Genomic DNA, 14,329 nt, shown 5'->3' with positions numbered 1-14,329 from the left:
TATATCACAACCTCCATACTTACCTCTGAACATCAATCACAAAGCACCACAAAATCCACCACCATGAAACTACAAGTAGCCACAAAACCAGTGAAACCACTTCTAAAATCTCTGCTTATTCAGTTCTTCACAAAACTTGATGGTGGTTTGAGCTAAAAAAGGAAACTTTACCCCCCATAATCATGCATTAAAAGTTACACATTCATTATTGTTGATAATGCATTGCGCAAGATAGAATAATACAAAAAAAGATCTAGTTACAACGTGGGAGATATCAAATGGGTTGTGGGAGAGAAAAGTCAAGACAAACAGTGATGTCATCATACAAAGTGAATAATTTTGAGGCATAATCATAGCAGCTGAGACTAAACATGCATTTGAGCTCCTCAATCATTACTCATAGTTCAAAAAATAAATACATCATTCCAAAATATCCATGTATCCAGGAAATACATCTAGGAACATAGCAACAAACTTCTATATAAAAAAATGAAACTCATTATTAAGCCTGAACAAGATCCCTCGGGAAAACTACAAAAAACAGATTTCTGTACTCAAATTTGCATGAAACAGAAGTGTAAAACAGCATGGCTTTATTTGATAGACCTTGATAGTGAAATCTCAGTTAGACAGAAGCAGCAGTTTCTTTGACAGGTTGATCCTTGGACAATGTTTCCCAGTTGATTTGCCTAAGCATTTTGAATCTTTCATCCAATGTCACAAAGCCAGCTTCAGGAGCCACTACATCACTAGTTCCAGCTTTATAGAGCAATACAACACTTGCCCCCATGTCAGGTCCATGAAGTTTTCCAGTCAACAGAACTCTGAGAGGCATGAAGAGCGATTTTCCCTTTAACATGAAAGTGCAAATGTTTAGTTTGATGAACAAACTCTTTAACATGAAAAGTACAACTGGCTTTAAACACATTTGACCAAAATTAGAGGCTAAAAGAACACTTTTTTTCCAAAATCCTTCATCAATAGATTGCAAGTGGTGTTTAAGACGTTTAAGATAGAGTTATAAGGTGGTTTAGTAGTAAAGCCGGAAGGGGGTGGTTCAATTCTCCCCACTAACACGTGGGAGTTAAAAGGTTGGTTTGATGGATTTGGAAGGAAGGGCGGAAGAGATTGTATTTTCAATTCCCTCCATTAACAAAATACTAACAATTAACATTTGTCAATGAAAAAAAAAGAAAAAGAGAGTGGTGTTTAAGACTGTCCATTCAGCTCACCTTACGCTTAAGCGATTTACCGAAGCCTTTCACCCATGATTTCCAGCCGTCATGGCCGTCTTCAAGTGCTGCCACCAGATCACCACTATCATAGGCTGCCAAGAGGCTAGCAGCAAACTCAGAAAGATTATCTTGCAAGAGAGGTTCTGCATCATCGCTGCCACCAACATGTAGAGAGTTGTAACCATATAAGTAATGCAAATACCACAGCCATTGCATAGTAACACTTATTTATCTACAGATATAATGCACATTTGTATAACCAGCACAACTAGTTGTGACCCTCAGACTTGCAAAGCTAAATCCACAAGTTGTTCATTTTATAAGGTCAATTGAAAAATTCCTCTTAGAAGAATATGAGTATTATCACCTCTGTAAAGTAGAATGCAAAGGATAAGAAAGCAAGTTAGTAAGGGCCTTGTCTGCATCATTTATCAAGTCAATGCCATCCTTAAGTAGTTGAACTGCTTCCTGTTATTCAACCATTGTTGCAAGATGGGACAAAACCATATTAAAGAAAAAATCACTATGCTTCAGAAAATGAAGCTAAGCTGATTGTATTTATAAGGAGTCTGAATCAAGAAAGCATGCAATTAGATCTCACATCAATAAAAGGCCCAGCTGATACTGTGAGTATGCCAGATGTCTTCCAGTACTCTGCAATAAGTTTGGTCAACTCCTCTGACGGACGTCCTCTTAAATGTTGACCATTCATCCACCTAAATTGAAGGCAAAAAGGATATTACAGGGACATTAATTGTAATACTTGTTTACTTTTATCAACAATGCCTGAGAACAGCCACTTATAGAACCTAATATTACAATTTGAATAAATAAACTCATTGTACATACAATCATAAAATGCAACATTTACTTTGAAAGAGAAATGAGAACTTGGATTCTCTGTTGGGATTTTGGAGTTATCCCTTCAAAATACACTGATTTTAATATATCAAAAAAGTTTTTAATATATTTCAAAATATCAAAATCAGTGTATTTTGAATGTACAGCACCAAAATCACAGCAAGGAATTTGGACTTGAGAAGTGTCAGTTATGTAGTAACAATAAAAGAGTGTTGAAGAAAGTGTGTCATAGAATATGCTGCTAGCACTCCTCATCCTAGACTTGATGAACGAAAAGCAATAATTTTCCATTCAGAACAAAACCTGCCTGTATTTAGTAATGGTAAGAAATTTAGTAATTGAAAGAAATTTGACCCATTTGAGCTCAAAATGCAGGAGATAGGCTAGCTGTGGAAATAATACACCGATTATGCTTACAAAGTAGGCAGAAAACAAGAAATTACCTTAACTTCGTTGAGTCAAAGATAGCACCACTTTTATTAACACGTTCAATAGTGAATTTTTCAACTGTTTACACAAGAAATACGTTATTATGAAAATTGCCAAGCAAATTTCCTGTTCAGAAAACAAAATAGTACAAGATATGAAATATTATGATAGTATTCTCAAAAAGTAGAGTAACAAAAATCACTAACCAAGTTGACCAAGTGTATAAAACTCATTTTCAGTCCCATCTCCCCAGCCTAATAATGCTAGGTAATTCACCATTGCTTCCGGTAGGTATCCCATCTCCCGGAACTGTGAATGAGCAGTTATTAGAGTTTGAAATTACATAGTAAAATTATGAAGGAAACTTTCTGGGAACTTACATAGTAAAATTATGAAGGAAAGAGAATCAAGTGAGACCTCATAAATCACAACACAATTTCAAGATGGATAAATGATAAATCAACCTCACCTGACCCACTGATGTTGCTCCATGTCGTTTTGATAATTTGCTCCGATCAGGAGCTAAAATCAAGGAAACATGTGCAAACAAAGGCATGGGAAATCCTAGTGCCTGTAAACAAATTCATGTGCAGATGTCAAACAAACCTGAATTAGTAACCTAGATTAATGCATGACTTAGGAAAAAATATTAAAAATAAGAATTACAAATGAATGAGGAAAATTAAGTAAATTCTCGACGAATTGTTTAAGCCCACATTGACATCCCAATTGATAATATATGAATCACTTAAAAAATACAAGTTAAATTTTATCAGTGATACCATGCATTCTGATCTACACATGTTCTGACGATAGGCCAAATAATACCAAGTTCAATCAATATTTTAAGTAAATTCAAATTTAATTTTGGTGTTGGCTTGAATTGAGAAACAAACAATTATAGACACATTGAATTTTAAGGAAAAACTGAGGTTGTAAAAGGGGATATATATATATATACTACATGGTTTGTATTTTACCTTATATATTAATGCCTGCCTTAGAGTGTTTGGTAAATGCTCCTCTGCCCTGAATTCAAAATATTTAACAGAATAAATCAGCTAAAAACAAAATCTTAAAAATTCTGATTAACTAAGAAATTATAGTCACTACCTGATAACATGGGAAATTGCCATGGTAGCATCATCTACCGTTACACAGAAGTTATAAACAGGCTGGCCATTACTCCTCATTATCACAAAATCTCCAAGTGTATCCAAGTTCCAACTAACCTTCAAGATACTACCAAAGGTAAGTTAATAGCCAGTAAATGTTATTTTGAAAGAAATCTCATGCATCATTTTCCATATTTTTTTAAATGACTTGCACAACTCAAATGTGTGAAAAAAAAAACACAAAGGCGAAAATACACTTTCTCTGACAATTAGCCAATTTTAATTTATTCCCAATGACAAAACATTTTCCAATTTCATCCCTAACTTCACTGAAATGCATACAGTCCTTAGATATCCCCTGTAAAGTGATCACATGGCATAATCAGGTTATGCCTGTAAGTGATCTATGAATCATGTCACAACTGAAAAAATATAACCCTCTAGGCTAAAGGCTTTTATGTCAATAAAATTAAGAATCTAACAGAATCTTTTATGCACAAATATCAAAATTGGTAAATTTTTCTGGAACAAAAAAAATTTAAACCAGAGAAAAAAAATGCTAAATTATAGGGGATCACTGATACAAAATTATAGGATAAGATAAAATACTTCAAAGATATCAGTTGATTCTTGTATATTCAAAGAAATGAAGGAATTTATTTTTATCGCTCACGAGAAAATGAAGAAAAATCTGAAAATTATGGAAAGAACTCACTTCGCCTCGAATTAGGTCATTAATTTTTAAACTTCCTTTAGGGACTCGAAACCGGTATGTATAAGGAGTCCCTTTTGCCAGCTCTTCTTCAACTTCCTCATCTCTTGCGCTGGCCCATTTACCTGTGTAGACTGGTGGCAGATTCTTTAGTTTAGCATCCTCCTTCATCTTCTCCAGTTCCTGTTAAATAAACAAAAGGCAAAAATAAGAGGTAACCTTAGCATTTATGATCAAAGATATAAAAGCACCAAAACTAGTTCGGTAAAAATGACCAAATTCCAATGGCCCAACCTCATAATCTTGTACTTCATTTTAAGTGGTATACATCCCAAAATAAGAAACCTTTCTGAAAGCAGCTCTCAATAAACTGACCAAAAATTGAAGCTGAGGAAGCTTTTATGTCAGGTCAAATCTTTAAAAAAAGGATTTCGTGCAATGAAGGGAAAATAGTCTAATGGGACAAAATTTGAAGCACATGGGCAAAAATGGCACAGGAAAATGCTTATTTCCTATCTTAAGTGTGTGCTTCATATTAGCTTATTTCAGGAAAATGTTTTTTTTTTTTTGCAGCTTCATAAGTTTCCATTTTGGGGAGCTATTTCTCATAATTTTGGAACATTTCTTCAAGCTTTAAAAAGACAATTCTACAGAAAAAAGCTAATAAATTGTTTGGAAAAATTTACACAATAATCATTATTTTAAACAATTTTTAATTTAAAAATACTCCCTCTTTCATAATACACAGACACAACCATAGTGAACTACTAAAACCCTCCCAAATACATGCAAACATGCTAAATCATCAAAGGTTACAAGAGTCCAGAGCATTACATTCACATTAAGCAAGTTCCAAAACATACCTCATTAGAACAGAAGCAGCGATAAACATGACCAGATTGGTGTAGGTTCTGTGCATATTGTTTGTATAAAGAATTCCTCTCAGACTGCCTGTAAGGACCATAATCCCCTCCAACACCAGGCCCTAGCAAATTCACCATAACACACAAATATACACGCTTAACCATCAACAAATATATCACCAAAGCAAAACCATTACAACTGCTCAAGGAAAAGGATTAATGAACACCCTAATGTTATTCAGTAATGATGCCCTGAACACCATATCATTCAAACACGGCATTTCTCTCTATCTCTCTCTTCCTATCACATCAACTTACCCACCATACTTAAATTTCTCTTTCTTCTCTCTGTCTCTCCGTGTCAAATGTCAAATAGGTTTAAGGAGACCGCAAATCATCTTTGATGTAGGTATAGTAGATTATGTGACAAGAAGAACGACATAAAAAGGGTGTCAAATATCCTTGGTCTACAAGGTAAAAGATTAGTGGATGCCCAATGTTTTGTGACACCAAGAGGGAAAAAAAAGTCATAGAAAAGAGAGAAATATAGATATAATGAATTTCCTGAATCATCATCAACACTTGTTGTTTCTCTCTAACTCTTTCTTCTTATAATATAATAAACCTGTCAGACCTACTCCTCTCTTTTTCTCCTTCTAGGTGTTAAATAGAGTGTTGTTATCCATATATAATTGATGATGATATAAAGAGATAGACAAATAAGGGGTGCCAAATGGAACAAATCACTCTTCAATGCACAATCACCAACTAACCTTCCTCCCAATCAAGTCCAAGCCGTTATGCTTATCATTTCACTAGACATCCTGTTATTTATTCACATACTAATTAATTATAGTGTTGCAAATTTAGCAGCAAGATAGACTTTTTACCAAAATAATGCACCCCAAAGTCAGAAGGCTCCACATTGTTCACACACTAAGCCTTACATATGCAAAAGAGATTGTTTCTAGATTTGAACTCACAACAAACAAGTCACCAAGATCACACCTTTACCGTTGCCCCAGGGCTTACCCTCAAGAAAAGCTTTTTATACTTCAACTATATATCTACGATGTCATTCAGTGATTCAATTGTCTTGTCTATTTTAAATCTCCATTTCCTTAAAAGTGTATGTAATACAGAGGTAATCAAATATCATAATCATTGTTGAATGCACACTCACTCGCTCACCTTCATCCCAATCAAGTCCAAGCCAAGAGAGATCTTTGAGCATGGCCTCCTCAGACTCCCTTGTGGACCTCTCCAAGTCAGTGTCCTCAATTCTGAGCACAAATTTCCCACCTTTGGACCTGAAACCGCAACCCCAACACACCACAGAGCATAAAACTCAAAACCAACGAAGACCCACTATTTAAATTGAATTTTTATGATGAAAAATGGACCTGGCGAACAAGTAGTTGAAGAGGGCCGTTCGAGCACCGCCGACATGGAGGTTTCCGGTTGGAGACGGAGCGAAACGGACGCGAACGGGTGGCTGCTCAGAGAGAGCAGAGACTGAGAAACGGCGTCGTTTGAAGAATAGGAAGGTGCGAGGAGCGTGAGAACGGTGGAAAATGGGAGGAGCAACGAGCTTGGACCATGGCGTGCCACCACTCAACAACGCCATTCCTGTCTTTTTTTTTTTTTTTCTGTGTTGTGTTTCACACTGGATAATGGTTTTGCTTCTTATTTATGTTTTTGTTGTTTGAGAGAGAGGAAAATAAAATAAAAATTGATAACAATCTATAACAATTAATAAACATAATATCTATAATTTATAACTATTAATAGAAGTAGATTTTTTTTTACTAACGACTTCGTAATAGATCCATTTTTACTATCGAATTTAATTTTACTAACGAAAACATACGAGAGACATGTTTGCATTTTCTTAATTTGAGTTAAAGTTAATAAAAAATATATAATTAATTTTTAAAATAATTATTAAATATTAAATAAAAAAAATAAAATATAAAAATAAAAAGATTATTAAAATAATAGTTAAAAAGAATAATTAAAAATAAAACTGAAAGATATAGATACAAATGAGAATATTTTTTTATATATTACTAATGAAAATACGATGTTATTGTATGTGTTTGTATTTTTTAATTTTTATAAAAATTTAAATTAAAATTAATTAAAAATAATATTTAATTAATTTTTAAAATATTTATTAAATATAAAATTAGAAAAATAAAATATGTACGAAAATTGTTTTACAATAATTATTAAAAACAAAAAAATTTAAAATAATAATTAAAGATAAATTATTGAAAAAATAATTAATTTTTAAAATAATTAAATATGTAAACACAAAAAAAAGTAATATTTTGTATATTATTATAGATTACAGTAAACTATTTTTAAAATAATAAATTTTTAAAAATTATAAATAAAAAATTATATTAAATATGCAGCGTATATACCTTATGAATAAAAAATAATTCATGATGCCACTAATTATTAAAGATTATATAGATAAAATAATTTACTAATTTCCATTTGTCATTTAATATGTGCCCTTAATTATGATTGGTCCTTTTCTTGAGGAGAATATCTTAGCAGTAACCGCATAATATCTCAGTTTCCTAATTTTATTATCGGATTTGCTTTCGATCTTTCTTTTCTTAAAGTAAAAATAGGGTCAGTATTATTCTTAATTAAGAAGGAAGAATTTTTTCATATATTTTATTCATGTGCAAAATAAAAATTATGTAAAATGATATTAGATATTAAAACTATATTTAATTTAAAAATATTATTTTAACTCCAATAACTCCATTTTAAAGTTATAGTTTTTACACTTCAAATAAAACTATCATTGGTGTCAAAATTCTCCTTCAAATAATTGATGCTACTAATTATCAAAAGTTTAAAGTTCAAACATTTTCTCCAACATCACATACTATACATACTTTTTCCTTTATTTGTTTTATGCTGAAACAACTCTGCAGATTTTATTTATCTATAGATTTTGTTTTTGTTACAAGAGGGTCTAATAATAAGTTAAGAACCTTAGTTACAATAAATCACTACAATATTTAAGGTAAAATTGCAATTATCTTATTTATTCTTCTTCTTCTTCTTTTCTTCACGTTTCTAATCACACACATTTCATCTAGTTTTCAGATAAATATACATATTTTTAATAAATGATAATCGTTTTTCATATTTTTAATAAAAATTGTATCGTCTTCCCTATGTTATTAATAGAGTAAGAATTATATGTTTTATTTATATTAAACTCATATGAAAACATAATAATAAGTTAATATTGTGTTGTTTGTTTGAGGGTTGTTGTGTAAAATAAGACAGAAAGTAGGTGTTTTGAACTTTATTACATGTGTGTAAAGTAGGGTCAAGACAACTCACATAGAATGTCTTATAAGGAAAACAAATTTCTTGTTCTTTTATCTATAAAATAAAAAAAAGTCTCCAAAAAGAAGAATTAGTTTATGTCTTCCAGTTGAAGTATACCTTTAAAAGAAGCAAAGCAACATACTTTCCAAGGACAGAACATATTTGAATACTCTAATGTGCAAACTCTCTTATTAAATTAAATAATTGTCTTTTCATGTACACTAAACAATTCGTATAAGTTCTTGAAATGCAGACTTAATTAATATACAAATGTACGAAATTTTAAGAGTCGAGTCATATTACAGTATGAATTAATAGGAGTCATATAATTACAACGTAAAATATTGTAAAATATTATAAGTGTTAAATTTTTTAAAAATTATAAAATTATAAAAAATATAAGATATATGATAGATATAAAAAACATATTACAAAGACAAACTTGTTATTTTATTCTTATATTTTCTTTCTCTAACTATTTATACACTATCTCTCTCTATATATATACATATATATATATATATATATATAATGTAATAAAATATAAAATTAAACGATTTTACATAATTTTTTCTTAAAATAAAATTATAAAATTATAAAATTATTGATTGGAGATTTTTTTTTTCAAATGCAGATTTAATTGAGCTGCAAGTACGGACTTAAACCGGATGCTTACAGTACCTAAAATTGCATATGCAAATGATCGGCTATTACTTTCTACACCCTCACAATTACTAACTACACCTCCTCAACTCCTCCACTCTCCATAGGAAGAAGAAGATAAAGAGAGGAAGAATGATGCAGGGGAAGAAGATAGAAAATGCAGAAGAAAAAAAAAAAAAAAAAAAAAAAACTGATTTTGAAAAACTCTTTCTAGAACACATTTCATGTACGGGTGAAAAAAACTCATTCTGAAGGACATTCATTATATGCGTTCTGAAAAGTTTGTTTTGAAAATCCTATTTTGGAAAGCTTATTCTAGAATGCATTTCGAAAGTTCTGTTTTGAAAATCTTATTCTTGAAATTCCGAAATATTGGTTCCAAAAAGTTTCCAGAACATATAATCCAGAAGTCACTTTTCCGAAGGTAAATGTTGATTTAGAAAATTCTGTGGGTAGACAAAAAAACTGTGGGGTGCAGGAAGCAAGAGTCTAAAAGATGTTAAAAATGATATATTGATAAATGGTATCAAAAGGAGAAACCAACAACAATATAATCTTATTTGTATACCAAGGGAATCCAAATGGACAACCAGATTCACACAGAACAACAATGTTTGGAGCTTAAAGATTCATTCATACCTTGACACTATCTTGTTTACACTTTGTTAATAATTATATTCAAACTATACCAACATGATTTCAATCTGATTAACAATACAATGTTTTTATGCTCAATAGAAAAAAAACATTTTGATCATGATCACTAAGTTCAGAGGGTAATTTTGTTTATTTATTTGTAATGTTGGTTTCAAAGATCAAATAAAAGTTGTTTTTTTAGAAAAAAAAAACGGAATTGGCACTTAAGGAGGATCTTCAAAACATCAACTTTGGGAGGTTAATATTTCTAGCAATACTCAAACCCTTCAGAGTAATTGCTCAAAATGCATTAAGGATGAGAGCATCAGAGAAAGTAGAAACATATCAAGAAAAGCCAATAAGATAACCAGATTGTGCCGTTGATTGAGCAATGGTCATTGGTGAATTAAAAGCTGAGAAGGTACACAAGATGAAGAAACTAATAAACTAACCTCAATAGTTTTGAAGGGTTAAAAACTATGACACTCACTTTTGGACATTTTCTCCAATCTAAATTTAGCAAGGAGTATAAAAATTCACCAAAGCTTCAACCTTCAGTTCAGAATTTTCGTGATGATTAATTGCTAAAGGAACCCTTCACACCCTCAAGGCTCTCCCCCAAGGACGATCTGCAATGTAAACAAAAAACAATGCTTAGACCAAAAACTTCATTCACACATGCCATGTAGCTATCTCAACATATCAAGGTTCAATGATAACAAATTCTTAACATGTACAAAGTAAAATTGATTAAAAGGGTAAACTTGAATCAAACATGTTTTCTTATTTAACTTCAAAATCAAACCAATAGCTCTGAGGCATATTCATCTTGTGCGTAGAACTAGACATTAATGGGTGGTCAGATAATGGTCGGATAGTAGTTGGAACAATAGACCCAACAAACATCAACTTTCACTAGGATAGGCTCCAACTCATGTCTCTAATACTATGTTAAGAACTGGACTTTAATCCTAATTCAACCTCACAAAACCGACTTGTAAGATAAGGTTTGCACCCACTTATATATTATGAAATGTCTTATCTCTAGTTAATGTGAAACTTCCAACAACATCAACCCAAGATAAACTCTCAACAAGTGCTAATAGAAAATGAAAAATGAATCAAACTTCTTTTTAAGTTAGAATCAACTTATGCAATATAATATTTTTGAAAGCTCAACTATTTATCTTCTCCAAGAGTTGAAGAGCATAAGTGGATTTTAACTTGTGGGGAAAATTTTATTTATTTTACCTCCCATTTTCTTCTCTTGTAAGTGTTTATGAAAAAGTTTATCCAAATTGGGACTATTATTTTGCTTATTTTACCTTTCTCATCAATGTCCATTACCAATCTGGCCTGTCCTAGCAACTATAAATAATTCCCTGTGGCTACATCCTCTCTGCACAAACATATCAGGGTCCTTCAATTTATACTAACCCTCCAAAATCAGATAAAACTTCAAAGCAACAATATGTGACATTCCTAAGAAACAATAATCTTGTGAGATCCATTTTTCACTATTCCTATTTTCAATAATCAATGTATCAACACATGAATCCCAACCAAACAATAAAACTAAAGTTAACTAATAAAAACTGATTGATGATCCAACTTATTTACTTCCCTAGGCTCTATGTTGATTGCTTGGCTTAATCATACAAGCAAATTATGTGTCCTATTTATGGTTTTGGGAATTCAATGATTTGTCACAATAATGGAAAAAGAGTCACAACTAAATGTAAAATCAAAGTCCATGCACTGCAAAACTTCAACCCTTCCAATATCATAAAAATTCTAAGCATCGAGTTGCAGAAACTATACATACTTATGCAGGCAGTATTTGTACTCTTGACTGCGAATGAAGTCTTTTTCTCCCTCTTCAAGCTACAAGAAAAAATTTCAATTCAATTGAAAAAGGTATCTGATCTAAACTCTATTGAAAAAAGCATCACACTAAGAGATTGCCTCACCGGGTCACTCTCATAGATGAGCTCATAACAAGCAGGTGAAAGGCATCGCAGAGCACAATTCTCCCTTTCTATAGCTGATGATTTGCAAGACCAACCCCACAAACCACTAACCACAGAAAAGAAATAATCATAAATGTGAATCAATAGTTTCCAAAACATCACACATACTCTACAAACCCCATTAAATTTGTCAGAAAAAAAGGAAGCCAGCTAAGAACACCAACCAATATGTACAAAGAATAGCACTGAACTTGAAGCAGAAATGGTTCAATTAAAATGCTAAAAGAAATGAGTCAACAAGGATGAATCTGTACCAACAAGAGTTGCTGAATATCACAAAAATTTTACAAACCAATTAAATATTCCAGAAATAAGAACCAGACCAGAAGCAGAAAAACCAAGGGCATTTAGCTATATATCTCAGCATAACTCTGAACACGCTTTCAATTCTAATGGTACAAAGGTTAATAACAAATTTAGCAAATATACAACTTAGTCCTGAAAATATGTTACCTACTATGGTCCTCCAACCACCAAAGTGTCTTCTATTGAAATTAATCCCCAAAATTCTCAGTTTGCTATCAAATTCAGTCTTACCCAAATCGCTGGGAAATTTACTCTTCCCAGATTCTCAAATTTCTATCAAAGTCACTCTACATAAAGTCTCAACTTTTCACAAATTCTCAATTTACTCTTAACAAATTCCTACCCAAATTTTCAAATTGACATCAAATTTACCGGCACAAGTTATGAACTTGCTCTCAATTTCAAAGTCACTACCGAAATTCTCAACTAGCTAACAAGATAATCCCTTTGGATACGGATTTTGCATAGACAAAAAATTTGGGAACAATACAACACGTATAACATCATCAAACATAAAAAAATGTAATTCACTCTAAAAGACATGTTCTACAACCCAATTTCTTAGATATTTTAAGAACCTGTCAATATCAGCATAGCACTGAATCTTGTTCTTCCTGACTTCAGTATCCTGCCAGATACCCAGATATTAAAATCAATTGAGAAACGAAAAGGGTAACTGAAAACACAAAAAGAAAGAGGGATAGAGGCTTACGGAGATTGCGCGAGAAGACTTGGCAATGAGTGTTGGGAAAAAGAGTGAGGATATTAAGAGAAGAAAAAAGAAGAAATTTGGTTTTGCAATCAGCATTCTGAAAGTGATTGTTATGTGAAAATCAAAGAACAATCAAAAATTCCAAACAACTTTTGATGAAAAGAAGCAAAGCTAAATCAATCAAGCAGTGACAGTGGCTAAATGCCTTATTCCACAAAACAGGTTTCACAGTGACAAGATCTTTGCAGTACAGTGTTTTACCCATTATTTAGGATCATTTATAATTATTGATAAAGAAAAAATTTTAATATTTTTTTTTTAGAATATAAACAAAAATAATTTTTGTTACCACTTTTTAATTTATACATTCTTATAAATACATGTTGTTATGTATAAATACTTGCCTTCAAATATCATGCAATCATAACATTATAAAAGTTAATAAAAATGTTTATTTTTAATTATTTTTTATATTAGCTTTTTATAGCTTTGATATAAATTTGAATGATACTTTTTTATTTTAATAACTACTATAATATCTAGTTTTCTAATTTTTTATTATCATAATAAATAAATACACAACAGTATAGATATGTATTTCCTGTAGTTATTATAAAGAAGTGGTACTACTATAATCTATTACTTCACTTCCTTTTTAGATATTAGTGCAGATTAATACTATATTAGTCGTATTTATGATAAAATGGATAAATTAAATGTGTCAAAACATAATTTTTTACTAACGAAGGTGTGATAAGTATATATATCTATTATGATATTTTCTCTTCTTTCTTTTTTTATATAGAATTACTTAAAATTGATAACAACTTTAATTTCTTATGCTTTAATTTTACATCAATAAAATGATTAGATTTAATATAAAGAAATGCATTATAAATATTGTCATCATCAATAATACTGAGTACCTATTTCAACATAAAAAAAAATGAGTGTATACCCAAAAAAATTTCAAATTGAAGATATGTGTTGCTAAATTTTTAAAACTAAATTATTAATGCTGTTTTATTTACAAATATGTGTTAATATTCTTACTTTAATAATGTTTTACTATTTTAGAACAATGATTGTCGGCTTATATTTTAATTTTCTTTTATTTTTTCAATTAAAATATTAATGAAACAATCCATGATCTCTATCATTTACTCTCATTTTTTTCATATGTTGCAACGATCTAATAAATAGTTAATAGTAATAGTAATTTTAAAAGATGATACTTGATTATTTTACTATAAATACAATTTGTATTAATTGAGTTTTATCATATAAATATCACCAACTCTTCTTTAAATCTTTTATCCGACTTCTCTCGATATTTTTAACTTCATCTTTCATCTTTTTGAAAATTAGAGATTATAGTGAAAATCATGAGAGTGAGTTTACACA

General features: G+C 30.9%; 2 protein-coding genes across 2 annotated transcripts; both read right to left on the bottom strand.

The window, feature by feature from the left end:
* Window positions 1–360: 360 nt before the first annotated feature.
* On the bottom strand, window positions 361–6,889 carry ERS (glutamate tRNA synthetase). The gene is made up of 13 exons (XM_028052248.2): window positions 6,619–6,889; window positions 6,407–6,525; window positions 5,216–5,337; window positions 4,356–4,535; window positions 3,639–3,757; window positions 3,506–3,554; window positions 2,995–3,096; window positions 2,732–2,834; window positions 2,540–2,603; window positions 1,837–1,951; window positions 1,603–1,703; window positions 1,233–1,389; window positions 361–850 (listed from the first exon to the last, which is right to left on the bottom strand). The coding sequence occupies exons 1-13, from the start codon at window positions 6,840–6,842 to the stop codon at window positions 626–628; spliced, it is 1,680 nt and encodes a 559-aa protein (XP_027908049.2). The 5' UTR covers window positions 6,843–6,889; the 3' UTR covers window positions 361–625.
* Window positions 6,890–10,222: 3,333 nt separating this feature from the next.
* LOC114166247 (uncharacterized) lies at window positions 10,223–13,176 on the bottom strand. Its single transcript, XM_028050958.2, has 5 exons — window positions 12,926–13,176; window positions 12,792–12,841; window positions 11,848–11,953; window positions 11,703–11,761; window positions 10,223–10,506 (listed from the first exon to the last, which is right to left on the bottom strand). Exons 1-5 carry the CDS (start codon window positions 13,019–13,021, stop codon window positions 10,455–10,457), a joined length of 363 nt encoding a protein of 120 aa, XP_027906759.2. The 5' UTR covers window positions 13,022–13,176; the 3' UTR covers window positions 10,223–10,454.
* Between the last annotated feature and the right edge of the window lie 1,153 nt (window positions 13,177–14,329).

This window comes from Vigna unguiculata, chromosome 10 (genome assembly GCF_037176805.1).
Source record: "Vigna unguiculata cultivar grain cowpea cultivar isolate G323 ecotype 2 chromosome 10, ASM3717680v1, whole genome shotgun sequence".
Classification (NCBI taxonomy): Eukaryota; Viridiplantae; Streptophyta; class Magnoliopsida; order Fabales; family Fabaceae; genus Vigna; species Vigna unguiculata.
The sequence above is the reverse complement of the archived record's forward strand: the minus strand, read 5'-3'. Positions and strand labels throughout refer to the sequence as shown.